The sequence below is a fragment of the Palaemon carinicauda genome, chromosome 35 (genome assembly GCF_036898095.1).
Source record: "Palaemon carinicauda isolate YSFRI2023 chromosome 35, ASM3689809v2, whole genome shotgun sequence".
NCBI classification, from domain to species: Eukaryota; Metazoa; Arthropoda; class Malacostraca; order Decapoda; family Palaemonidae; genus Palaemon; species Palaemon carinicauda.
The window spans coordinates 67254168-67277222 of NC_090759.1; the positions used below are offsets into that span (position 1 = coordinate 67254168).

Genomic DNA, 23055 nt, shown 5'->3' on the forward strand with positions numbered 1-23055 from the left:
GCGGTGCGTCAGCCTCCGCAACCCACGGTGGTCTCCGCTATCCGACCACAGTCAGGAGTAGACGCTTTGCGTCCCCACTCAGCTATGGTTGTTGCCAGTTCTCAAACTGACCAACGGTTCCATGACGTTGGGTCCAGTGCAGCCACGCATGCACCCGTGCTGCCGGACTCAGCCGTCCAGCTTTTACCTACTCCTTTGCCGCTTCCTCCTCAACATTCAGACGATGGACTCTCTGATGATGACGAAGCTGCACATCTTGACGACCAACACTCGGACATCGACGAACCCAAGACCACGCCTCCCTCCTTAGACTTTAGGAAAGTGCTTGCGCTGTTCAAGGATTTATATCCGGATCAGTTTGTGTCTGCAGCACCACACTCGCCTCCCTCTGAGTTCGCTTTAGGCATGCAGTCAGCAGCACCTGCCTTTACGAAGCTCGTACTCGCGCGCTCGTCCAAGAGAGCTTTCAGGGTACTGGGAGAGTGGTTGCAGTCCAAAAAGCAACTTGGGAAGACAACCTTCATGTTTCCCCCGGCCAAGCTTGCTTCCAGATCTAGCGTCTGGTATGCCACGGGAGAAGTTCTCGGCTTGGGAGTTCCTGCCTCTGCCCAGGGCGACTTCTCAAGTCTGGTAGACTCTCCCCGCAGGCTGGCTATGAGACGCTCCAAGATTTGCTGGACTCCTTCGGATATGGACCATCTTATGAAAGGAGTTTTCCGTGCATTCGAAGTCTTTAACTTCTTGGACTGGTGTTTGGGAGCATTGAGCAGCAAGACCTCACCTTCTGATAAGGAAACTTCCATGCTCATTATGTCCTGCATGGACAAAGCCATACGGGATGGTTCTAGTGAGCTTGCGGCTTCTTTCGTGTCCGGGGTCCTCAAGAAGCGGGATAACCTTTGCTCCTTCTTGTCTGCTGGAGTCACCCCATGTCAAAAGTCGGAACTTATGTTTGCTCCGCTCTCGAAGTGTCTCTTCCCTGAAGAGTTGATCAAGGAGATTGCCGCCTCCTTGATCCAGAAAGACACTCATGACCTGGTGGCGTCATCTGCACGCAAAGCCACCCCTTTGCCATCCGTGCCTAGACCCAGGATGGACACTCCAGCGTCAAGGTTCATTCCGCCCTTTCGTGGCAGAGCCTCCAGCAGAGGAGGTGCTCGTGCCGAAAGACTACGTGGGAGCAAGAAGAAGGGTTCCAAGTCCTCTAGAGGCAGAGTCTGACTGCCACCTTCTTCAGGCAGCAGTGGGAGCCAGGCTCAAGAACTACTGGCAGGCCTGGGAGAACAGGGGCGCAGACGCACAGTCTGTGAAGTTACTCAGAGAGGGGTACAGGATTCCATTCTTGCGCAAGCCCCTCTAGCAACAACTCCCATCGACCTCTCTCCCAGGTTCAGAGAGGAGGACAAGAGGCTAGCTTTACAGCAAGAGGTGTCTCTTACTTCAAAAGGGAGCGGTAGTCATAGTCCGGGACCATCGATCCCCGGGCTTCTACAACCGTCTCTTCTTAGTGGCGAAGAAGACAGGAGGGTGGAGACCGGTGCTAGACGTCAGTGCTCTGAATGTCTTTGTCACAAAGCAGACGTTCACCCATGGAGACGACAAAGTCGGTTCTGGCATCGGTCAGGAAGGAAGACTGGATGGTCTCGTTAGACCTAAAGGATGCTTACTTTCACGTCCCCATCCACCCAGATTCCCAACCTTTTCTAAGGTTCGTTTTCGGGAAGGTTGTATACCAGTTCCAAGCCCTGTGCTTTGGCCTAAGCACGGCACCTCTAGTTTTTACCAAACTGATGAGGAATATTGCCAAATTCCTGCATTTAGCAGACATCAGAGCCTCCCTCTATTTGGACGACTGGCTTTTAAGAGCTGCGTCAAGTCGTCGCTGTCTGGAGAATCTCAAGTGGACTCTGGATCTGACCGAGGAATTGGGTCTCCTGGTCAATATGGAAAAGTCCCAACTCGTCCCATCCCAAACTATAGTATACCTAGGAATGGAGATTCAGAGTCAAGCTTTTCGGGCTTTTCCGTCGGCCCCCAGAATCAGTCAAGCCCAAGAATGCATCCAGAACATGCTGAAGAAGGACCGATGTTCAGTCAGACAGTGGATGAGTCTGATAGGGACGCTTTCATCACTGGACCAGTTCATCGCGTTAGGGAGACTCCACCTCCGACCCCTTCAATTTCACCTAGCTGTTCACTGGAGAAAGGACAAGACGCTAGAAGCGGTCTCGGTTCCTATTTCCGAGAAGATGAAGTCTTCACTGACTTGGTGGAAGAACAACATTCTCCTCAGGGAGGGTCTGCCACTGGCTGTTCAGACCCCCGATCACCTTCTCTTCTCGGACGCATCGGACACGGGCTGGGGTGCGACATTGGACGGTCGGGAATGCTCGGGCACGTGGAATACGGATCAAAGAACGTTGCACATCAACTGCAAGGAGCTACTGGCAGTTCATCTGGCCTTGAGAAGCTTCAAGTCCCTCCTTCTAGGCAAGGTGGTGGAGGTGAACTCCGACAACACCACAGCCTTGGCGTACATCTCCAAGCAAGGAGGGACTCATTCGATGACGTTGTACGAGATCGCAAGGGACCTCCTCACCTGGTCAAGAGATCGAAACATATCCCTTGTAACGAGGTTCATTCAAGGCGACATGAATGTCATGGCAGACCGCCTCAGCCGGAAGGGTCAAGTCATCCCAACAGAGTGGACCCTTCACAAGAATGTATGCAACAGACTATGGGCCTTGTGGGGTCAGCCTACCATAGATCTGTTCGCAACCTCGATGACCAAGAGGCTCCCAATTTATTGCTCACCGATTCCGGACCCAGCAGCAGTTCACATAGATGCCTTTCTTCTGGATTGGTCCCATCTAGACCTTTATGCGTTCCCCCCGTTCAAGATTGTCAACAGAGTACTGCAGAAGTTCGCCTCTCACGAAGGGACAAGGTTGACGTTGGTTGCTCCCCTCTGGCCCGCGAGAGAATGGTTCACCGAGGTACTGCAATGGCTAGTAGACGTTCCCAGAACACTTCCTCTAAGAGTGGACCTTCTGCGTCAGCCGCATGTAAAGAAGGTACACCCAAGCCTCCACGCTCTTCGTCTGACTGCCTTCAGACTATCGAAAGACTCTCGAGAGCTAGAGGCTTTTCGAAGGAGGCAGCCAGAGCGATTGCTAGAGCAAGGAGGACATCCACTCTCAAAGTCTACCAGTCGAAGTGGGAAGTCTTCCGAAGCTGGTGCAAGTCGAAATCAGTATCCTCAACCAGTACCTCTGTAACTCAGATAGCTGACTTCCTTTTATACCTAAGGAAGGAAAGATCCCTTTCAGCTCCCACGATCAAGGGTTACAGAAGCATGTTGGCAGCAGTCTTCCGTCACAGAGGCTTAGATCTTTCCAACAACAAAGATCTACAGGACCTCCTTAAGTCTTTTGAGACCTCGAAGGAGCGTCGGTTGGCCACACCAGGTTGGAACTTAGACGTGGTACTAAGATTCCTTATGTCAGCAAGGTTCGAACCACTTCAATCAGCCTCTTTTAAAGATCTCACTTTGAAAACTCTTTTCCTCGTCTGCTTAGCAACAGCTAAAAGAGTCAGTGAGATACACGCCTTCAGCAGGAACATTGGATTTACATCTCAAACGGCTACATGTTCCTTACAGCTTGGTTTTTTAGCCAAAAACGAACTTCCTTCTCGTCCTTGGCCCAAATCGTTCGATATTCCAAGCCTTGCTAATTTGGTTGGAAATGAACAAGAAAGAGTACTATGCCCTGTAAGAGCTCTTAAGTACTATTTGAGACGTACTAAGCCATTACGTGGACAGTCAGAAGCTTTATGGTGCGCCATTAAGAAACCTTCTTTACCTATGTCGAAGAATGCAGTTTCTTATTATATCAGACTTTTGATTCGAGAAGCTCATTCCCATCTGAATGAGGAGGACCATGCTTTGCTGAAGGTAAGGACACATGAAGTTAGAGCTGTCGCAACTTCAGTGGCCTTCAAACAAAACAGATCTCTGCAGAGTGTAATGGATGCAACCTATTGGAGAAGCAAGTCAGTGTTCGCATCATTTTACCTTAAAGATGTCCAGTCTCTTTACGAGAACTGCTACACCCTGGGACCATTCGTAGCAGCGAGTGCAGTAGTGGGTGAGGGCTCAACCACTACATTCCCCTAATCCCATAACCTTTTTAATCTTTCTCTTGAAATGCTTTTTATTGTTGTTTTTTGGGTTGTCCGGAAGGCTAAGAAGCCTTTCGCATCCTGGTTGATTTGGCGGGTTGTCAAATTCTTTCTTGAGAAGCGCCTAGATTAGAGGTTTTGATGAGGTCCTTTAGTATGGGTTGCAACCCTTCATACTTCAGCTCCTAGGAGTCGCTCAGCATCCTATGAGGATTGCGAGGCTCAGTAAGGAAGACGTACTTAAAAAAGGCAGAGTAATTGTTCAAGTCGACTTCCTTACCAGGTACTTATTAATTTTATGTTTGTTATTTTGAATAACTGCTAAAATGAAATACGAAATACTTAGCTCTTATTGTTAACATATATGCTGGTCTCTACCCACCCCCCTGGGTGTGAATCAGCTATATGATCACCGGGTAAGTTTAATATTGAAAAATGTTATTTTCATTAGTAAAATAAATTTTTGAATATACTTACCCGGTGATCATAAATTAAAGGACCCACCCTTCCTCCCCAATAGAGACCCAGTGGGCCGAGGAGAAAATTGGTTCTGTGTTGACATGGAGTACTTGAGTACCTGCTCGACAGATGGCGCTGTTGATGTACACCCCCACCTGTATAGCGATCGCTGGCGTATTTCGTCCGTAGGTTTTTCTGTCGGGCAGCAGAGCTGACAGCTATATGATCACCGGGTAAGTATATTCAAAAATTTATTTTACTAATGAAAATAACATTTTATATAATTTCAATCTCCTTCATTTTTATCGATTTGCATTATGGCTAGTAGCACTGAATTATTGGATTATCTAGGGGAAAACCCAAATAAGTTGCCATTGGATGAGGTTAAAGAAAAACTTGAAAGTTTTGAGGAGTAAAAGAGCCACTCATAAACGAAAAATCACTATTGTAAAAAGTTGCAGGAGTTGCATGATACTGGAACATTGCATTCATCTTTGTGTAAAAAGCAGGTCAGTGAAGTGGAATTGGAATTAAGTAAAGTAAGTGACTGCAATGAATTAATTAATTTGCTAATGGAAAAAACTGAATTAGGAATCAGAGATGAACAGTGTTTTAATAATGAACTAGATGGTCAAGCTCAATACAAAATTAATGTTTCAATAGAATTAGATGCTTATGAAGATAATTTGGTTCAAAAAAGAGATGAAAGTGTTGTCATTTCTGTAAAAAATTTCAGTGATTGTATGAGTGATGGTAAACCTCCTACTTTAACTTGTGGCACTTTTAATGGCAAAGAGAAGGATAAATTCGCTTTTCATAATTTCTTGAATCAGTTTGATAATGTAATTGGTTCTAGAAAACACTTATCATCTTCGGCTAAATTATCGTATCTGGTTGGTTACTTAATAATAATGATAATAATAATAATAATAATGTTTATTGGACAAAAAATATTTACATTCAAAGATTTACAAAAAGAAAAAAAGACTCGGTCCAAGCCCATGTGGAGCAGAGCTCTTCGGACAATAATACAGCAAAATAATATCATCAATTAAGTAAAAATAAAAAATAAAGTAAATATGGATATAGATATACAAAATGTATGCATACATATACATAATCATATGTATACAAATAGATACATATAAATGAGAATCTTAGCCTAAAAACAAATGGAAATGCATATTTATATGATAAAGGGGTATACACTAAAACAAGTATCACATTCGTCTATTACTGATAAGAATTACGTAGTAGCATTAGATTTGCTGACTGATGAATTCCTAGATAAGGATTTCATAATAGATGAAACACTAAAAAATATATTAAAAGCTGTCCCTAGTGATGCTAATGATCTTGAGTTTTCCAATGTTAAATATTTTATAGCAGAGGTTAGTTCTTATTTATATGAATTGCAGCATTATAATGTAGATTTCTTGGAAGAGGGTTCTGCTGGTAATATTCTTGTGAGTCATTTGATAATGAGTAAGCCCCCTAAAGTAGTAGTGAAGGAGTTGATAAATAAAATCTCAAAAATTATCCTACCTTGTCAGATATTTTCCCACTATAAAGAAGCTTTGAAAACTTTAAGTAGAACTACATCTGTGAATAAAAAGTTGTACAGAGACAGTAAAAAACCAAATGGCAGAAGTCTCTCAGTAGTGCAGGTAAATCAAGTTGAGCGAATATTTCCCACAGTACAAAATTTTGACACAGTGGTAGCTGCAAATAAAAATGTTAAAAGTCATTGCAAATTATGCTTTTCTGATGGACACTCTTTAGGAAAGTGTGAAACTTATTTAACCTATGAGTCTAAATTAGCCAGAATAATAGAATTATCTCTGTGTACTGGGTGTGCAGGTTCTGGTCACAAAGAATCTGAATATTATGGGAAAAAAGGTATGATGAGGTTTAAATGTTTGATTTGCAAGAAAAGAGAGCATATAACACCTATGTGCCTTAATCAAGAAAAAACTACCAAGACTAATGTTAGTGTAAATTTGTGCTATGCATCCAGAAATATGGATATCAGTAATATTTTACCAACAATGACCCTAGAGTTGAAGAATGGAAAGAGATGCCGTAAAGTAAGCGGTCTGGTGGACTGTGGTAGTCAAGAGGTCCTATATAGTGAAACATGTTTCCAAAGATATGTGTTCAGAATATGAAAGTTTGTATGAATTGGAACATGAAGTGCATACATATATAGGTCAAGAAACTAAATTCAAACAAATGTCAACTGGTATAAAGATAGGAAATAGATTAGCATTTGTGCCTTTATTAATAGACGAAGCGATGAATATTTCCTATGAATTGCCAGGTATGAACCAGATAATAGATAGATTGAAATCAGAGAATAAAAGTTTGGCTGATGAAACCTTTTATGAAGAAAGAAATCATGAATTGATAGAAGTAGATATGCTGATAGGTATGGATATAATTCAGTATTTCTCCTTGTCCATTTAGAAATGTGGTGGTGGTTTTTGTTTCATATTGAATGGAAGGGTAGCCCCAGTAGGAAATGCATTAAACTTTCTTAATTCTTATCAAAGAAAGTCCTTGTTTGAAACTCAGACAAAGGCAAAGCAAGTTAGTGTGAAGACCAAAACTATGGTTAACTTAATTATGGATCCTTTTAAATCATATTTTAATCCATTAAAACATATTTTGTCTGACAGTGAAGTAGATAATGGGCTGGAAAATCTGTTTAGTTTTGAATCTATGGGTATTAAAACTAATGATAAGGAGCTGGTCTCATTTGATAAACATCAAATAGAAAATTTCCAAGAAGGTATTAGTTTGAAGGAGGGTTATTATCATGTTAAATTACCTTGGTACCCTGAGAAAATTTCTCAAGTGCCTTCTAATCATTTTATAGCCCTTGAGGTTTTGGATAGAACAATGGAACATCTTGACTATTAAGTAAATATGAGGAAGTTTTTGATAATCAATGAAAAGATGGAATCTTAGAAGAAATAAATGTATCACCTTCTGATTATGATAATTATACTTGGATACCTCATAGGCCCGTAATAAGAACAGATGAACAAGTAACAACTAAATAAGATGTATCCTGAGGATAAGTGTAGAGAAATTTTAGAAAATAATTTTTATGTAGATAATTTAATAATCACAGGTCATAATATTGATGAATTACAGGAATTATATAGTCTTTGTGCATCAAGAATGCAAGAAGGAGGATTTACCTTGAGGTCATGGAATTCCAATTCACTTGAATTAAGGAAAATCATGGAGGTTGAAGGAAGGCTAGTTGAACATAATTGTATGGAAGAGAAAGTTTTAGGTTATAGGTATAATGTAAATAGTGATACTTTTAAGTCTGGCACCTTGTCGTGTGGAAGCTGCTGCTGACACTAAAAGAAAAGGTTTGTCTCAGATCCCTAAAGTTTTTGATCCACTGAATTTTACCTTGCCAGTAAGTATAAGAGGGAGGGTATTAATGAGAAAAGTATGGAAATTAGAAGTAGAATGGGATCAACAAGTACCAAAAGAGATAACAAATGAGATGAAAAGCATAAGTAGAGATTTTGAAATGCTGTCAGAGTTGTCTTTTCCTCGTCAGGCTTTAAATGAACAAAAAACATATGGGCTTCATGTATTTTGTGACAGCTCAACTGAAGCTTATGGTTTTGTAATGTATGCATGTTCTGATGACAATCAAAGCTCTTTTTTGTTTGCTAAATCAAAATTGGCTCCTTTAAGAAAGGGAAATGAGCATAGTGTGCCCACTTTAGAATTAATGGGGGTGATTTTAGCATTTAAATGTCTACCTACACTTGTAAATATTTGTGTGGACGCTCAAGTTGTATTGAACTGGATAATAACTAAGGAGTCTAAAGTAAAATCTAAATTTATAAGAAATAGAATATTAGAAGTAGATGAACTTGAGAGTGAAAATGTTAAAGAATTTAACTTGCCTCTAAAGTATAATTATGTGTATACACAACAAAATCCTGCTGATTTGTTGACGAGAAGGTTGTCTTATAATAAGTTTTTAGACAGGAGGAAATATTGAACAACTTTAAAGCATTGTGGTATGAAAATTAATTGTTAAGTCTCCGGGAACACAGTAGAAACGTGTATCAAAATAAATGGGAGAATAGAATAAAAGTTGGGGATATTGTGCTAACTAAAGCAGTAAATAAAGCAAGACCTTTTTGGATGATGGGTAGAGTATTGGAACTGGTATTGGGTTTTGATAAAGTAAGAACAGTCAAACTTAAGCAAGGAAATGGAGCAATTGAATATCATTCCATATCCAATCTGTATCCAATGGAAATATCTCTTAAGTCAGGTTGAGACTCCGACCCAGACGAATGTGAATGGAAACTGTAATAATGAGGTAGTGGCTAGACCACGAGAACAAAACGAGGGTAATAACAGTAGGTCAATTCATCCGAGCCAGTCTAGTAGACCCAAAAGGAAAGCTACAGATAGATTTCTTAAAATGATGAGGGATAATTTTGATGCCTTATAAGGCATGGTATATATTTGTAAATATTAGTAATAAATAAGTAGTATTAATAAATATTCATAATTAAAAAAATGCTACACTGTTGCAGTGAAGATTTAAAAAATAATATTAATAAATATTCATTATTAAAATGCTACACTGTTGCAGTGACGATTTAAAATGCTACTCATAATCGCGGCACCTCCCAAATATTTATACTAATTATTTATACTTTTATTTATAATATTTGATCTATTTATTTATTAATTATTTATTTAATTTAAAAAGAACGAAATATACTTCACAATACTTAATTTGATTAGTATTTCGCCTCTTATTATTTACTAAAGTTCGACAATTTCCATGCCAACCCTGAAATTTCTTTTATTTTACAACACATTCCCCTTAGAGGATAGCAATATAGACTATTGCAATGAACCCAAAGTACTTGCCTTATAATTACTTACTAATACATTAACATTTATTAATGGTTATCACAAATTGTGGATAACTTTCTTATCCTCTCTCACTTCTTTAAGGGACCGGGCGTCAAAAATGACGAAATATTTTGAAAAAAGTCGATTCTTAGTGAATCAACCATCGAATACTTCGTCGTCATGGCGACCCACACACAAAGTTTCATGACGATATATTGATTCTATTTTTTTTTACAATATTTTGCTAAAATAAGTTATTATTTTGACAATCACACTCATTTCCATATTATTTGGTTATACAGCGTATAATATTAATACATAAGGAATTATATACGTATACATATATTATGAATAAAGTAATGTTTAGCAACTCTTCCACTGCGTATTGGGAATGTGAGAGAAGACCAGCTAGCAAGTTAGCAACAGGCTAGTGCTTTGAAGGCTTTCGTAGCGTGCGGTTGTCTGCGTCGTCTGCTATTCTGACATTCCTCTTTGTGTCGTCTGCAGGTGTCGATGTTCATTGGCCAATTTTGTATAATTATATAGATTATACAGAAAATCGTTTCTACAATGCCAAGGAAGAAAGGCATCATCAAGAGAATGGCCGAAGCAGCTGAAAAAGCGAGAGAGGTGAAAAGAAGGAAACTGGATGAGCGACGAGCGTCGGCCATTTCACCTCCACCACCAACAGCTGATTCTCCCCAGCCCTCTATGTCCGCCAACACACCACCTCCCTCCACCTCTCGTGCTCCAACACAAACCCTCACCAGTTCAATGCGAAGAAAGATTGGTATTAAAAAAACAGAAAAAGTGTGCGTCTTTGAAACCTTAGCTCTAACAGGTTGGTTTTTTTGAAGGTTGGTTCTTAAATAGGTTCCTTTTATTAATTACGGTAAATTTTCTTTTAACTTTTTAAAAGTTCCCCGGGTGACAGAGCTAATTTTGGCTATTATGTAATAAATTAAATTGTTTTTTTTTTTTTTTTTTTTTTTTTTTTTTATACACTAATGCACTGATACAATAGAAATACATAATGTAGGACCAGCCTACCATACAAAATCATGCTTGAAGCCTGCCTAGGTCTCTTGATATTATATGAAAGAAGAGTTCAACACACAAACACAATAAATATTTTTGTTTACATGTGGGGACTCCGTACACTTAAGGGGATCGGCTGGGTGTAATTTTGGCGATATTGGCTGAAATTCGCGAAAAATAGTTATTGTCATATTTCGATAGGTCCCCGCCATTGCCATGCGCAAGATACGAAGCCTTTTAAACGGTTTAAAGGGCAGTTTAAGGGACCTACCCTTGTAAAGGATTAAAGGGCTGGGTAGGCGTAACCTTACCGTTTATTTTTGTGTTGATCCTCAGTATTTATTTTTATATTAATTTTTATTTCGGTCGTCGTACGATATGTTTTCCTTGCCAGATATAGGGATTTATCCCTAGATTTAGGGATTTTGGTTGTCTGACGGGGATATTCTGTAAATATTTCTAGAAAGAAACATGAATAAATCTTTATTTTTTCCAACACAGAGACTTACCTCGAACTACTTTCTTAGGAGTTACCTGGAATCTCCTCTCAACCGACCAGAGTTTTGTGTAGTCTACCCTACTAACGTTTTCTGTGGGGGACTAACCCAGGTATAAGGAGAACGTGCTCTGAGGGTAGTCCTGAGCTAGGTCGGCGTTAGCTTGGGTCTCGCTCGTCAGTAAGTTCTCTGGTTGCGTCGTGATACCATCACGCCGCTCTCCATTCTCTTGCGACCCTTTGTGTCCCGACTCGTGTGTCCCACGTGGTTACCGCGTGGTATCTCTGTGCATCTCCCTTGTGTTCTCGCGTGTTCACTTCTTTCCCTTGTGTTTCCCAAGTGATTTCCTTATTCATTCCCTTCGTGCCTGTCTTTTGTGGTTGTGTTGTGATGGAGCAGACCCGCCGTTGTCCTGGGCCTAGAGCCGGGAAATCGTGTGGAGCGTTCCTTTCCAAGCCGGAGGTGGACCCGCATTCCCTTTGCTCTTCCTGTAGAGGCAGTGTGTGTTCGCCGACGGATACGTGCTCAGAGTGTGTTAGCTGGAATGAGATCCAGTGGGTGCGTTATAGCACAAAGAAGAAGAAATCGTCTAAACGATCTCCCAGGAAGACAAGCATCTCTTCGCCATTACCGTCGCCAGGTGGACGGTCTGACGGGGCTTATGCCTCTTCTTCCCCTAACCAGGGTAGGGGACGAGGTAAGTCCGTTGCGGGGAAAGTGCCGAGGGCGCTTCCCCAAGAGTCTAATTTACATGATGTGGGGGTTGCTGGGCCATCACAGGTTAGTGGGGGGCCTAATAGTGCTGTGTCTGGGGGTTTTGGAGACTCTGCCCTTGTGATTGGGGGGCATGTCTCCTCCGATGACCCCATGTGGAGTAACACTGTGTCTGTCTCTTTGCCCGCGTCTTGGGCCTGTGTTTCAGGTACTTCAGCAGCTGATAGCATCCAGGAGAGATTAGACTCGACGGTAGGGGAGCCCTTTGGGTGGAAGCTCCCGAAAATGCCAGGTAGGTCCCCGTTACGGATGGAAGATGGCCTAGATACCTGGTTCCCTAGCGTATTGCATCCGACCTCCTTTCCAGCTCCTCTGACGGCGGTTCCGGACTCGTTTTTACAACCCTCGACCTCTGGAACTCAACAGGTCGCGAAGACCTCCGTGGCCCCCGCTCCCGTCTGTCGGTCGGGTTATGTAGTATCGTCGGGATCTTCGGAGGGCGGCTCTTCGGTCTCTTCAGAGGGTAAAGCGAGGAGGAGGCGCCGACGGCGGAGGGAGAGGTCCAGGAGCAGGCGTTCCCACTCAAGGTCCCGCTCAAGGTATAGTAGAAGACGATCCAGGTCACCGAGGAGGAAGTACAGGAAGAGTAGGTCCCCCAATGGTGAATGGGTCTTCGTTCCCCACAGGAGCGAGTTTCAGCGTTCTCCAAGCCGCTGGTCCAGAGATTATTCGCCACGAAGGCCCTCGGCCAGCCACAAGTATGACCCTCGCAAGGAACAGAGCGAGAAGGCCTCTTCAGGCAGGCGTAAGACCGCGAAGCTTCCGGCTCAACCCGCCCAGCGGGGGGAGCCATGCTTTCGGACGGGCAGCCTGGTCGGGTCAGCACAGCTGACTCGGCCCTTGGACTCACAGGAACAGTTTCCTCCGTCGGGCCAGCCCACGGAAACCGCGTCCTCATCCTCCAAAGATATTTTACGGACGGTAGTCCTCGCCGACACGGCGATTCTCGTCCCGACACCCGGACCTAGTGCGGAGGTTTCCGTCGGAGCAGACCGCTACCACCGCAGGGAGGTGCTCGTTGAGCCTGAACCACGACGCCCGTTGGGAGTGCCCGTTGACCCGGCACCTTGGAATCAGGCAGAGGGTGTTGCTGACGACAGGGAAGGTTCCCCAACCGAGGACTCGGCATATCGTAGGGTGATAGGCCTGATACGCAGACATCACCGAATTGAAGAACCTGTTCCAGCCGACGAGGACTCCTGGCGGTCCAGCCTAAGTCGGCTGATGGAGGCCCCCATGCAGCAGAAAACCTCCCTGGCGCTGCCTGTGGCCAGGGATTTGGTCCTGGGCCGTGCCCACGTGGACAAGATTGTGGCGGGCAATGCCGAGGCCCCCAAGTCACAGAGCTCCTCAAAGTTACTACAGGGACTCAGGTCCCAGAGTAAGTTTTATGTCCCAGAAGGGCAGCGACCGGGAGCCTGCAAAATAGAATCTTCCCTGGAAGTATTGAGCCAGGTTCATTCCAGGCAAGAAGAACGTCCTAGCCGACGGTCTCAGCAGGATGGGACAAATAGTGGGAACAGAGTGGTCCCTCCTCCCAGAAGTAGCCAGGCTCATCATTCAAAGATGGGGATCGCCGGTGATGGATCTCTTTGCAACCAGGCTGAACGCACAACTCCCCGTGTTTTGTTCTCCTGTCCCAGACCCAAAGGCGGCCTTGGAAGATGCCTTTCAGCACAAATGGGACAACCTCGACGTGTACGCTTTTCCCCCCTTCACATTTGATCAGGCAAGTGCTCAACAGAGTAAGGGCGGCCCGAAACTTAAAGGTGACTTTGGTAGCACCCTGGTGGCCGGAGAGGGAGTGGTTCGCGGATCTAAAGGACCTGGCATGTCTTCCTCCGTGGCCGCTACCCGACAGGCCAGATCTTCTACAGCAGCCACACTTTCTAAGGTTCCACGACAATCCTCAGTCTCTACGCCTTCACGCCTGGAGACTATCGAGTGGCTCCTGAGGAAGGAGGGCTATTCAACAGGAACTGCAGAAAAGATGTCACGTTATCTGAGACGGTCTTCAGCAGCGGTGTACCAAGCAAAATGGGCCACTTTTACGAAATGGTGTACCTCAAAGGACATCAAGCCTCTCAAAGCTTCGGTCCCAGATATCGCAGATTTTCTAGTGCATCTCAGAGACGAAGTGGGCATGTCAATTTCGGCTATCAAAGGGGTACGTGCAGCCTTGGGCCAAGTCTTCCTACTGAAGGGCATCGACCTGGGCACCTCTAGGCACATTTCTATGCTCATCAGGAGCTTCAAACAAGCTTGCCCTCCTCAAACCTCCAGGGTGCCGCAGTGGGACTTGGCAAGGGTTTTGAAAATTTTAAGTGGACCCCGTTCGAACCACTGAAGGATGTAGTAGACAGGGATCTCACTCTCAAGACAGTCTTCTTGTTGGCCTTGGCCTCTGCTAAGAGAGTAGGAGAGATCCATGGGCTGTCTTACGACATCTCTCATTCGAAGGGGTGGAGAGAAATCTCCCTCAAGTTCGTCCCTTCTTTCGTGGCAAAGACTCAGAATCCAGCGGTCTGGGATCCGAAGTTCGAGGGATTTTCAATGCCAGCTATTCCTATGACAGGGAATCCAGAAGATTTGAAGTTGTGCCCTGTCCGTGCCATTAGAAAGTACCTTGAGAGGACTGCACACCTCCGGCCTGGTATAAAAAATCTTTTCGTCTCCACGAGTGTTACGAAGAAGCAGGTATCGAAGAATACCATTTCCTTTTGGTTGAGACAGGTTATTGTCAGGGCCTATAATGAAGAGGGACTGCCCCTGCCAGGTACTCCTAGGCCACATGACATTAGGGGTCTAAGCACGTCTTTAGCTTTTGAGAAGAACATGGCGGTGGGCCAGATCCTTCGAGCAGGCACCTGGTCGAATCAGTCGACCTTCACAGCACATTATCTCAAGGATTACTCAAGGAGATCTTTAGACGGTTTTTCTATTGGGACAGTCATCTCCGCGCTCCAAGCGATTTAATGGTGAAGCCCCAGGTACGATCGCGGATAACAAAACCAAGAGACACAGGTTCGTTCCTTTTCACCCTAATCCCCGTTTTCCTATCCCTGACCGGAGATAACCACACATATATAACCAATGAAGACACGTCTCTGCAACTTCGTCACTGGACTCAGCATCATGAAATGTTTTAAAGGGTAAGTACTTAGACACTAACATGAGCTCTTTGTGTAGTTTGCCCTACCTTTCCTTTTCCGATATTTTATACAACCTAGTTCACATCTAGGTTACGAGACGTCCGCTTAGCTGGGTCTGAAGTTCAGGAAGACACTCCCACCTCCTAAAGTGTAAGTCTCCTAAGAAAGTAGTTCGAGGTAAGTCTCTGTGTTGGAACAAATCACAAATTTTAAGTAATTTGTATTTTTCCTAACATACTTAGCGAGAACTACTTTCGGGTAATGGCCCTCCCTGCCTTCCCCGAGTGCCTTTCTGCCCTTGAAGAACCTTTTGTACCATCCTAGGAACTTACTGACGAGCGAGACCCAAGCTAACGCCGACCTAGCTCAGGACTACCCTCAGGGCACGTTCTTACTCCTGGGTTAGTCCCCCACAGAAAACGGAAGTAGGGTAGACTACACAAAACTCTGGTCGGTTGAGAGGAGATTCCAGGTAACTCCTAAGAAAGTAGTTCTCGGTAAGTATGTTAGGAAAAATACAAATTACTTAAAATTTGTGATATTGTTGCAATTAGTTTGCTTGTGCTTATATGAAGTATATTGAGTAATGTGTCTATATTAGTAAAGCCTACAGGATCAGAAGAAAATATATTTGTGGAAATGGGGATTTTTTATCATGAGTTTTGGGGATTTTTACACTAACCCATCTGGGAGCACTGATAGCAGAGTTGACAGATGGAGGAAAATTTCCCTGTTTCAGGGAAATTTCCGGTCCAAAATGGAAAAGGGAAAAAAAATTCAAAATCAAGAGGAAACAGGGAAGCTCTGCTTGAAGATTTCATATACTGTATATGAAAAGCAGGAGAGACGGTCGAAAAAAAAATGGGAGAAGCCGTGAAATCTATAATAAACAGGCAAGGGATACCTTCAGTATAGGATTAGGGAAGATTTAAGTCCATCTCAAAGAATTTCTTTCAGACAATAGGTAAACAACAGAGTCAGTCTTCATGTTAGAGATAATTTTACTATTTACTTGGAATAATACCGATTCATCTCAGGCGTATGGCTGATGATCTACTTTATGAAAATGGTTCAGAACAATAAAAGTAATGAAAAATTTATTTTACCTTCATTAAATTTTTTTCTTTAATTTTCTTCAGTGTGAAGGAAGAAAAATAATATTTAATAAAGAGCAAGGATGGATATTTTAGAGAATACCATATATAGAATTATGAAAACAAATATTTCGTTTTCAAATACATATACAGTATTTCATTTAGTAATATATATATATATATATATATATATATATATATATATATATATATATATATATATATATATATATATATATATGAATGTATGTGTGTACATATGTATATATGTATATATATATTTTATATATATATATATATATATATATATATATATATATATATATATATATATATATATATATATATATATGTGTGTGTGTGTGTGTATGTGTATATATATATATATATATATATATATATATATATATATATATATATATATATATATATATATATATATATTTCTATCTATTTAAGTTATATATATATATATATATATATATATATATATATATATATATATATATATATATATATATATATCTTACAAGACGGAAATTTTGCTTGAAAAAGGGAATTTTTTAAAACCAAAACAGGGAAATTTAGTCTAACCCATCGAGCAACACTGACAGATATACTGACATACTGTGTTCTGTCTGTGATCGTGGCCTTTTGTGTTTTCAAACGGTTGCATCACTTTTTTTGGACTATTGAACATCAATTGTTATTTATATATACCACTAGAATGCCTTTAAGGAAGTTTAGAAAGCGAAGGGAAGCAAGCTCTCGCAATAACAGGGCTTATATTGAAAACAAAAGAAAAAACAAAGGTGATGTATCTCACGTGGTGGAAGGCCTCACTAGTTCTTCCTCTAAGGTCCTAAGGAAGCTGGTTCGATTGAATTCTATTATTCCCTTGCCCAAACATCCACAGGTAGTCATTAGAATGTAAACAAACTTTACCGACACAGGTGGTGTACTAAATATATAAAACCTTGTCATATCATCACATATAGTCATATTTAGGTACACATATTCATAAGGACCACAAACCATAACTTAGAGACGAAATATTACATCAGGAATGAGAAAAACCGAAAAACACTCTTCATTCATGCGCTGTTGGTTCCTGTTCTCTGATGCAGGGACAGATGTGTGTAACTCTGTTTTCTCTCACTCTTTAGACGCTAACTAGAAATAATATACCGGCATGTGGTCTTGAGAGCTTTTGTACGGTTCGTCTAGAACTTATCCTACGTGTACTTCCTTTGTGGATTGAATAAACTTTAATTGTTCAGTAAATAGTTTTTTAACTTTATTTTCTGAAATGAAAGAAAAATGTATTGCTAATGTTTTAATATGCGTAATAACATTGTGTATACGTACATATTATACATATGCATAATACAGGACTGTTCTTTGTTTTTAATTTATAAATGAACTTATGGATATAGAATTAATAGTAAACAAATAATGATGATATTAAAATGAAGAAAATGCTACTATCTATTATTGACTGAAATGAAAGAAAAATATATCGCTAATGTTTTGATATGCGTAGTACCATAGATTAAGGGAGCCATAGATGCGTCATCTCTGCCTCTCCATATGGCGTTTTTGTCACACCATACACAGCAGCGCCATCTGGTTTTAGTTGCGGTGACTTGATGACCAAACCATGCCGAGAGTTAACAGCCATTCGCAGTACTGTGCTGCTATAAATTGCAGCAATTCGAGAGCCAAGAACCCGGAATTAGCCTTTTTCACCTTTCCAAAGTCTGGAAAACGTACAGATGTATCCAATATTGAAAGGTAAGAACTAAATAATGAGATTTTTGGGGCGTTTCTGTGGGCGATAATAAAGGTGTTTTCCGCTTCGCCTATTAAGATAGCGTGCATTGATTCTGTCAGCAGGTGTGTTGCCTTGCCAGATTGTCAATCACTGCTTGCCTCAATCAATCTATGCTTCAATCCCAGTTCTCAATGCGTTTTCTATTCGCTATGGCCCATCCCCACCCAACTGTTATGCACGAACTGACGAAACCATCCCCAAATCTATAATAGTAAGCCCCCATCCCCCACCTCAATCTAGCCACTGGATAAACCTACTCTAACAGTCCGTTTCATAATCATAAATTCATAATGGAGGTCTCACCGTCTTGGTCTTATTTTTTTCTATGAAAATTTCTACTCTATTCTTGCCAGTGATTTATAACACTGTCGGTCTGTTGAAAAGCATACAGTGTAGCCTATACCGGTATATTTTTGGTGTGTGGGGGGGGGGAGCTCTATGAATACGGCTATTTGTACCAATATTTTTTATCTGTACAGGTGCAAGACTTGGTGGGTCAACACAAGACGATGTGACCTCGATTTCAAAAAAGATTTCGACAGAATAATGCAGCTTGCACTGTGTGAGTGTCACTTCACTGCATCGCAGTTTATGAATCCAAATGACAAAGGTGTACCAAAGCCACGTAAGCAGTTGAGGAAAGATGCCATTCCAACTCTCTTCGACATACCAAATCCACCCAAGACTTCTGATGCACAGAGACCTACTACATCCATTGAGAAGCGGAAAGCATCTGAAGTACATGAACCCACAACAAAAAGACTGAAAGGTGTGCGAATTGTATTTCTTGCACACAAAATTTAAAACTATGTCTTTTATGTTGTCACATATTTCATGTTTTTATGTTTTATTTTTTAATACAGAAACTTGATTCGTGGTAAATATTCTGTGTGCTTTAGCAGTTGATTATTGCTTCGTGTGTGTGTGTGTGTGTGTGTGTGGTCATGGTCTTGCTTCACTCCATTAATTCATTTCTTCATTCACTGGTGCATCTCGAATATTAGTGTGAATGTAGACAGCACGCTAGATCATTGTTACTCTAGTACACCGTGGCTGGCCTACAGCATGGAACCAATCTTAACTCTAGACCTAACATAGTAGTTTTCTGCTTTTGTACATATCTTGATTACGCCCTGCATACCGCACTAATAGTGTGCACTAATTATGAGAGGGATCAACTTAATCTGTGGGATTCCTCAGTCATGTTTAATATAATAATATGGTTCATTCTTAATTTTTCAAACGCTTGAAACTTTCCTTAGTATGTTGTTTGTTCTCATTTTCATTTAGCACAAAAACTGATAAGTAATTATATGGTAGCCATGTCATCATACTCCTTTTTAATGGACAATTATAATGCAAATGTACTGGAAAAAAGTTTTTGCTACCGATTACTTTTTGTGATGATAATTATTAATATCGATATTTCCACGGATAATCAAACTTCTTAAAATAATACATCTATGATCAAACACAGCTGCTGCTTGAGCCGGCCGTTATTACCGCAATAGAACATAGATGGCGCTGCATGCGTGGTGTGACACCTTGTCATAATGTAGTGACGCATCTATGGCTCCCTTAATCTATGGTAATATTAGAGACCTGTGGACCTTGTCCCTTGGGATTTTTACCTTTTTTTTTCTTTTTTTTGTCAGTAAAAGGTAAATAATTTATATATAGTGCCAGAGACTTAGTGAAATTATCGTACAAAACCGTACCATAATAGACTTGCTATCGTACATCGTACAAAAGGGTCAAACACTGCTAATAAATCTGTGTATAGTGTACCGAAAAACAGCTGATTTGGGTGTCAGATGCCGAATTTTACTTTAGCGCATTTCCCATAACTACATAGTGTTGACAATGCCAGACGTATGAAATTTTTTGAATTTCTTGCTTCTAAAGCAAAAAAATTGTGGGGGGGGAGGTAAAGGGGTTGTGCCGCAAGACTTGCCATTCCGTGAGACCCATTCCATCCATTGAACCGTATACTTTGCAAATAATGTATAATTGCAAATATTTATGCTTTATTCCGTACAATAACTGATCCCCTTCGACAGCGTAAGCTTCGCTACGCTACGCTATTCCCATCCAGAGGTGCCAGATGGAAGAAAATTTCCCTGTTTTGGGGAAATTTGGGTCCAAAAGGGAAAAAACTTTAAAATCAAGAGAAAAACAGGGAAATTCTACTGGAATATTTCGTATATATGAAAAGCATGATAGATGGCGGAAAAAATGGGAGAAGCCGGGAAATCTAAAATAAAAATGCAAGGGATACCGTCAGTAAAGGATCGATGAAGTTCTCCATCAAACCCAAAGAATTTCTATCAGACAATAGGTAAACAACAGAGTCAGTCATGTTAGAGATAATTTTACTATTTGGAATAATACCGATTCATCTCAGGCTGCTGATCTACTTTGTGGAAATGGTTCAGAACAATAAAAGTAATAGAAAATTTACTTTACCTTCATTAAGTTTTTTTCCTTTAGTTTTCTTCAGTGTGAAGGAAGAAAAATAACATTTGATAAAGAGTAAATGTATAAGAAATAATATTTGATAAGGAGCAAGGATGGATATTTTAGAGAATATCATATATAGAATTATGAAAACAAATATTTTGTCCTCAAAAGACATATACAGTATTTCTTATATATATATATATATATATATATATATATATATATATATATATATATATATATATATATATATATATATATATATATATATATATATATATATATATATATATATATATATATATATATATATATAACGGATTTTGAGCGAAGCGAAAAATCTATTTTTGGGTAAGATGGCCATGTCGTCCTGATGGAAGTTCCTTAAAGGCAGCTTCCTAGGGTATATTACAACTACGGCGATATTCCCAGAGAATTTACCTTAAGGTACCCAGAATTCTAACTCCTGGAGCGAGTATCCCTAAAAAAGACCTTAGGGATATCGTAAATATCAGTGGACGTATTCTTGACACGCCTCATAGCAATCTATACCCCGAATAGAGTTAACACTTCGTAGGGGTCAAATGGCAAGAAAACTAAAACGAGAAAGAAAAGGGGAGAGCCGTTCGTAAGGCCCTCTCTTCTCCCGTTTCGTAAGCGTGCCCTGCGCCGATTCTGGCGCCATCTGCATTCCTTGTAGCGAAACACGAGGTGCTACAGATACTGTATGTAGGGAGGGGTCCTACGGCCCTTTCATAGAAAGGGAAGGGCGGGTCCATCAGGACGACATGGCCATCTTACCCAAAAATAGATTTTTCGCTTCGCTCAAAATCCGTTTTTTGGGCTCAAGCCATGTCGTCCTGATGGAAGTATACCAGAGCATTACTGTATCTGTGGATTCTCAAAATGTGCCGTACTCCTCAGAAGTATTTCCCCCAGTCGACGCGACCTAGAGACCTAAGATGTTACCGTCATACATCTTTTCAACTAATCATAACCATGATAGAGCTTCCTGCCCCCAACAGGGAAGAGTCTTACTAGACTCTGGGAAAGTCTCGAAGAGTACATATATCTAAGTATGAACCCCAGGCAAGCGAGTATAGTGGTCTCACCCCATACTGGGTAAAGCGAAGTTCGAAAAGAATCACTGTGTCAATATGAAATATTGACCAGTCCTCCGCTCAAAACACGTACTGGACAAAGGTTCATATCCGCTTAGGAGGAAACTCGTAAATCCGCCACCAACCCTTTATGGGATGGAGTCCTCCAGCTAAGGGGAAGCATAAACCAATGCAATATTAGCTTGCATAAGGGAACATTCTATTAGAATTATCCCCGGGTAAATATACATAGAATGAATGCTCACAGGTGAAGGAGACGCAAGGTTCTCAAGAACCAGTTTATTGACAGACAATAAACAAACAGGTTAACCACACTCATATATATATATATATATATATATATATATATATCTATATATAAGAGGAGGATAACTAAAACTTTAAGCATAAGTATGATAGTAAACAGCAACTTGTTTGTCTGAAAGAAAAAACATTGGAGCCACTTTTAAGATACCAAAGTATCAAGTCAAAAGTCTGTTTTACTAATCAGTCACATTAGCGTTAGAAACGCTCGGCACGCATGTTTGCACTTATGCTGGGTTCACCTTTGAAAGTGGAACAGTCAACGTGGGTCACCCAGTACCCTCACATAGTTTGTAGTACAACATGTGACTACATACTCACCCTGGAATTAATTGTCCCAATTAAGCTACTGTTCCTCGCAGAGTTAAACAGCAGGGTTAACGACGCAACCCACTGCCACCACAGAACCTCTTAGTTGCTGCACTTGCTTCGCATAGTGACGAAAGAACACTGGAAGACTTCCAGCCAGTGTACGAACGAAGATGTCCAAAATCCCTACAACTAAAGAAGTTTAAGGATGAAGCAACTTTCCTCGGATCATGACCTGTGGGTGAACAGTCAGGATCCGCTCTGCGAATAAGATATGTGATTTTCGCCCTGAGTTATTTCAGTAATAGATTTTGATCCTGACGTTTCTCCCCTGGCCAGATGGCCATCCTTGAAGTCTGAAGTTCTACGAAGATAGACCTTTAGGCATTCTACTGGACATAGAGATGCATCTTCTTTCAGAGGGCAGATTCTTCAGGGACCCCACCTGATGGTGGGTAACTCGTTCTTGGTGAGAAACGTAGGATCCGGATATAGGTTCAGTTCACCCATCCAGGAACTGAACACGACCTTCCTCTCTCGAGAGGGGTATGATCTCACTAACCCTGGCCCCGGACGCGAGTGCAAAAAGGAGGATAACTTATGGGTCAAATCCTTTAACGCACACTCCTTATTGTTCAACAGTGAAGCAACATGAAGAACTTTTCTAAAGACCATGAATTGGGCTTTGGAGGTGCTAAAGGTCTGAGCCTAGCGCAGGCTTTCGGAACTTTTATAAAAGATCTCGTTAGCGAGGTCGACCTGGAAGGCATATAGAATGGGTCTTGTGAAAGCAGGCCTACATGATAAAATCGTGTTAGTTACCGATCCATAACCAAGGAGATGGATGAAGAAAGACAAGCAGAAGTCCGTCGTGATCTCCTGCGGAATCTTCGTCTGACAAGGGCTACCCATTCTCTCCAA

General features: G+C 41.4%; 1 protein-coding gene across 11 annotated transcripts in view; it reads left to right on the top strand.

Moving 5' to 3' along the window:
* LOC137627833 (piggyBac transposable element-derived protein 4-like) overlaps positions 1 to 23055 on the top strand; it is a 326978-nt gene that overhangs the window by 229606 nt on the left and 74317 nt on the right. For 2 of the 11 annotated variants that reach the window (XM_068359227.1, XM_068359228.1), the window contains exons 3-4: positions 17651 to 17901; positions 18421 to 18710. The exons of 5 other annotated variants lie outside the window; for them this stretch is intronic. In XM_068359227.1, the coding sequence (XP_068215328.1) occupies positions 17768 to 17901; positions 18421 to 18710 (424 nt within the window). In that variant the 5' untranslated portion in view covers positions 17651 to 17767. The remainder of the gene's footprint in view (positions 1 to 17650; positions 17902 to 18420; positions 18711 to 23055) is intronic. 4 more of the 11 variants (XM_068359230.1, XM_068359229.1, XM_068359232.1 and 1 more) reach the window with 2 other exon arrangements.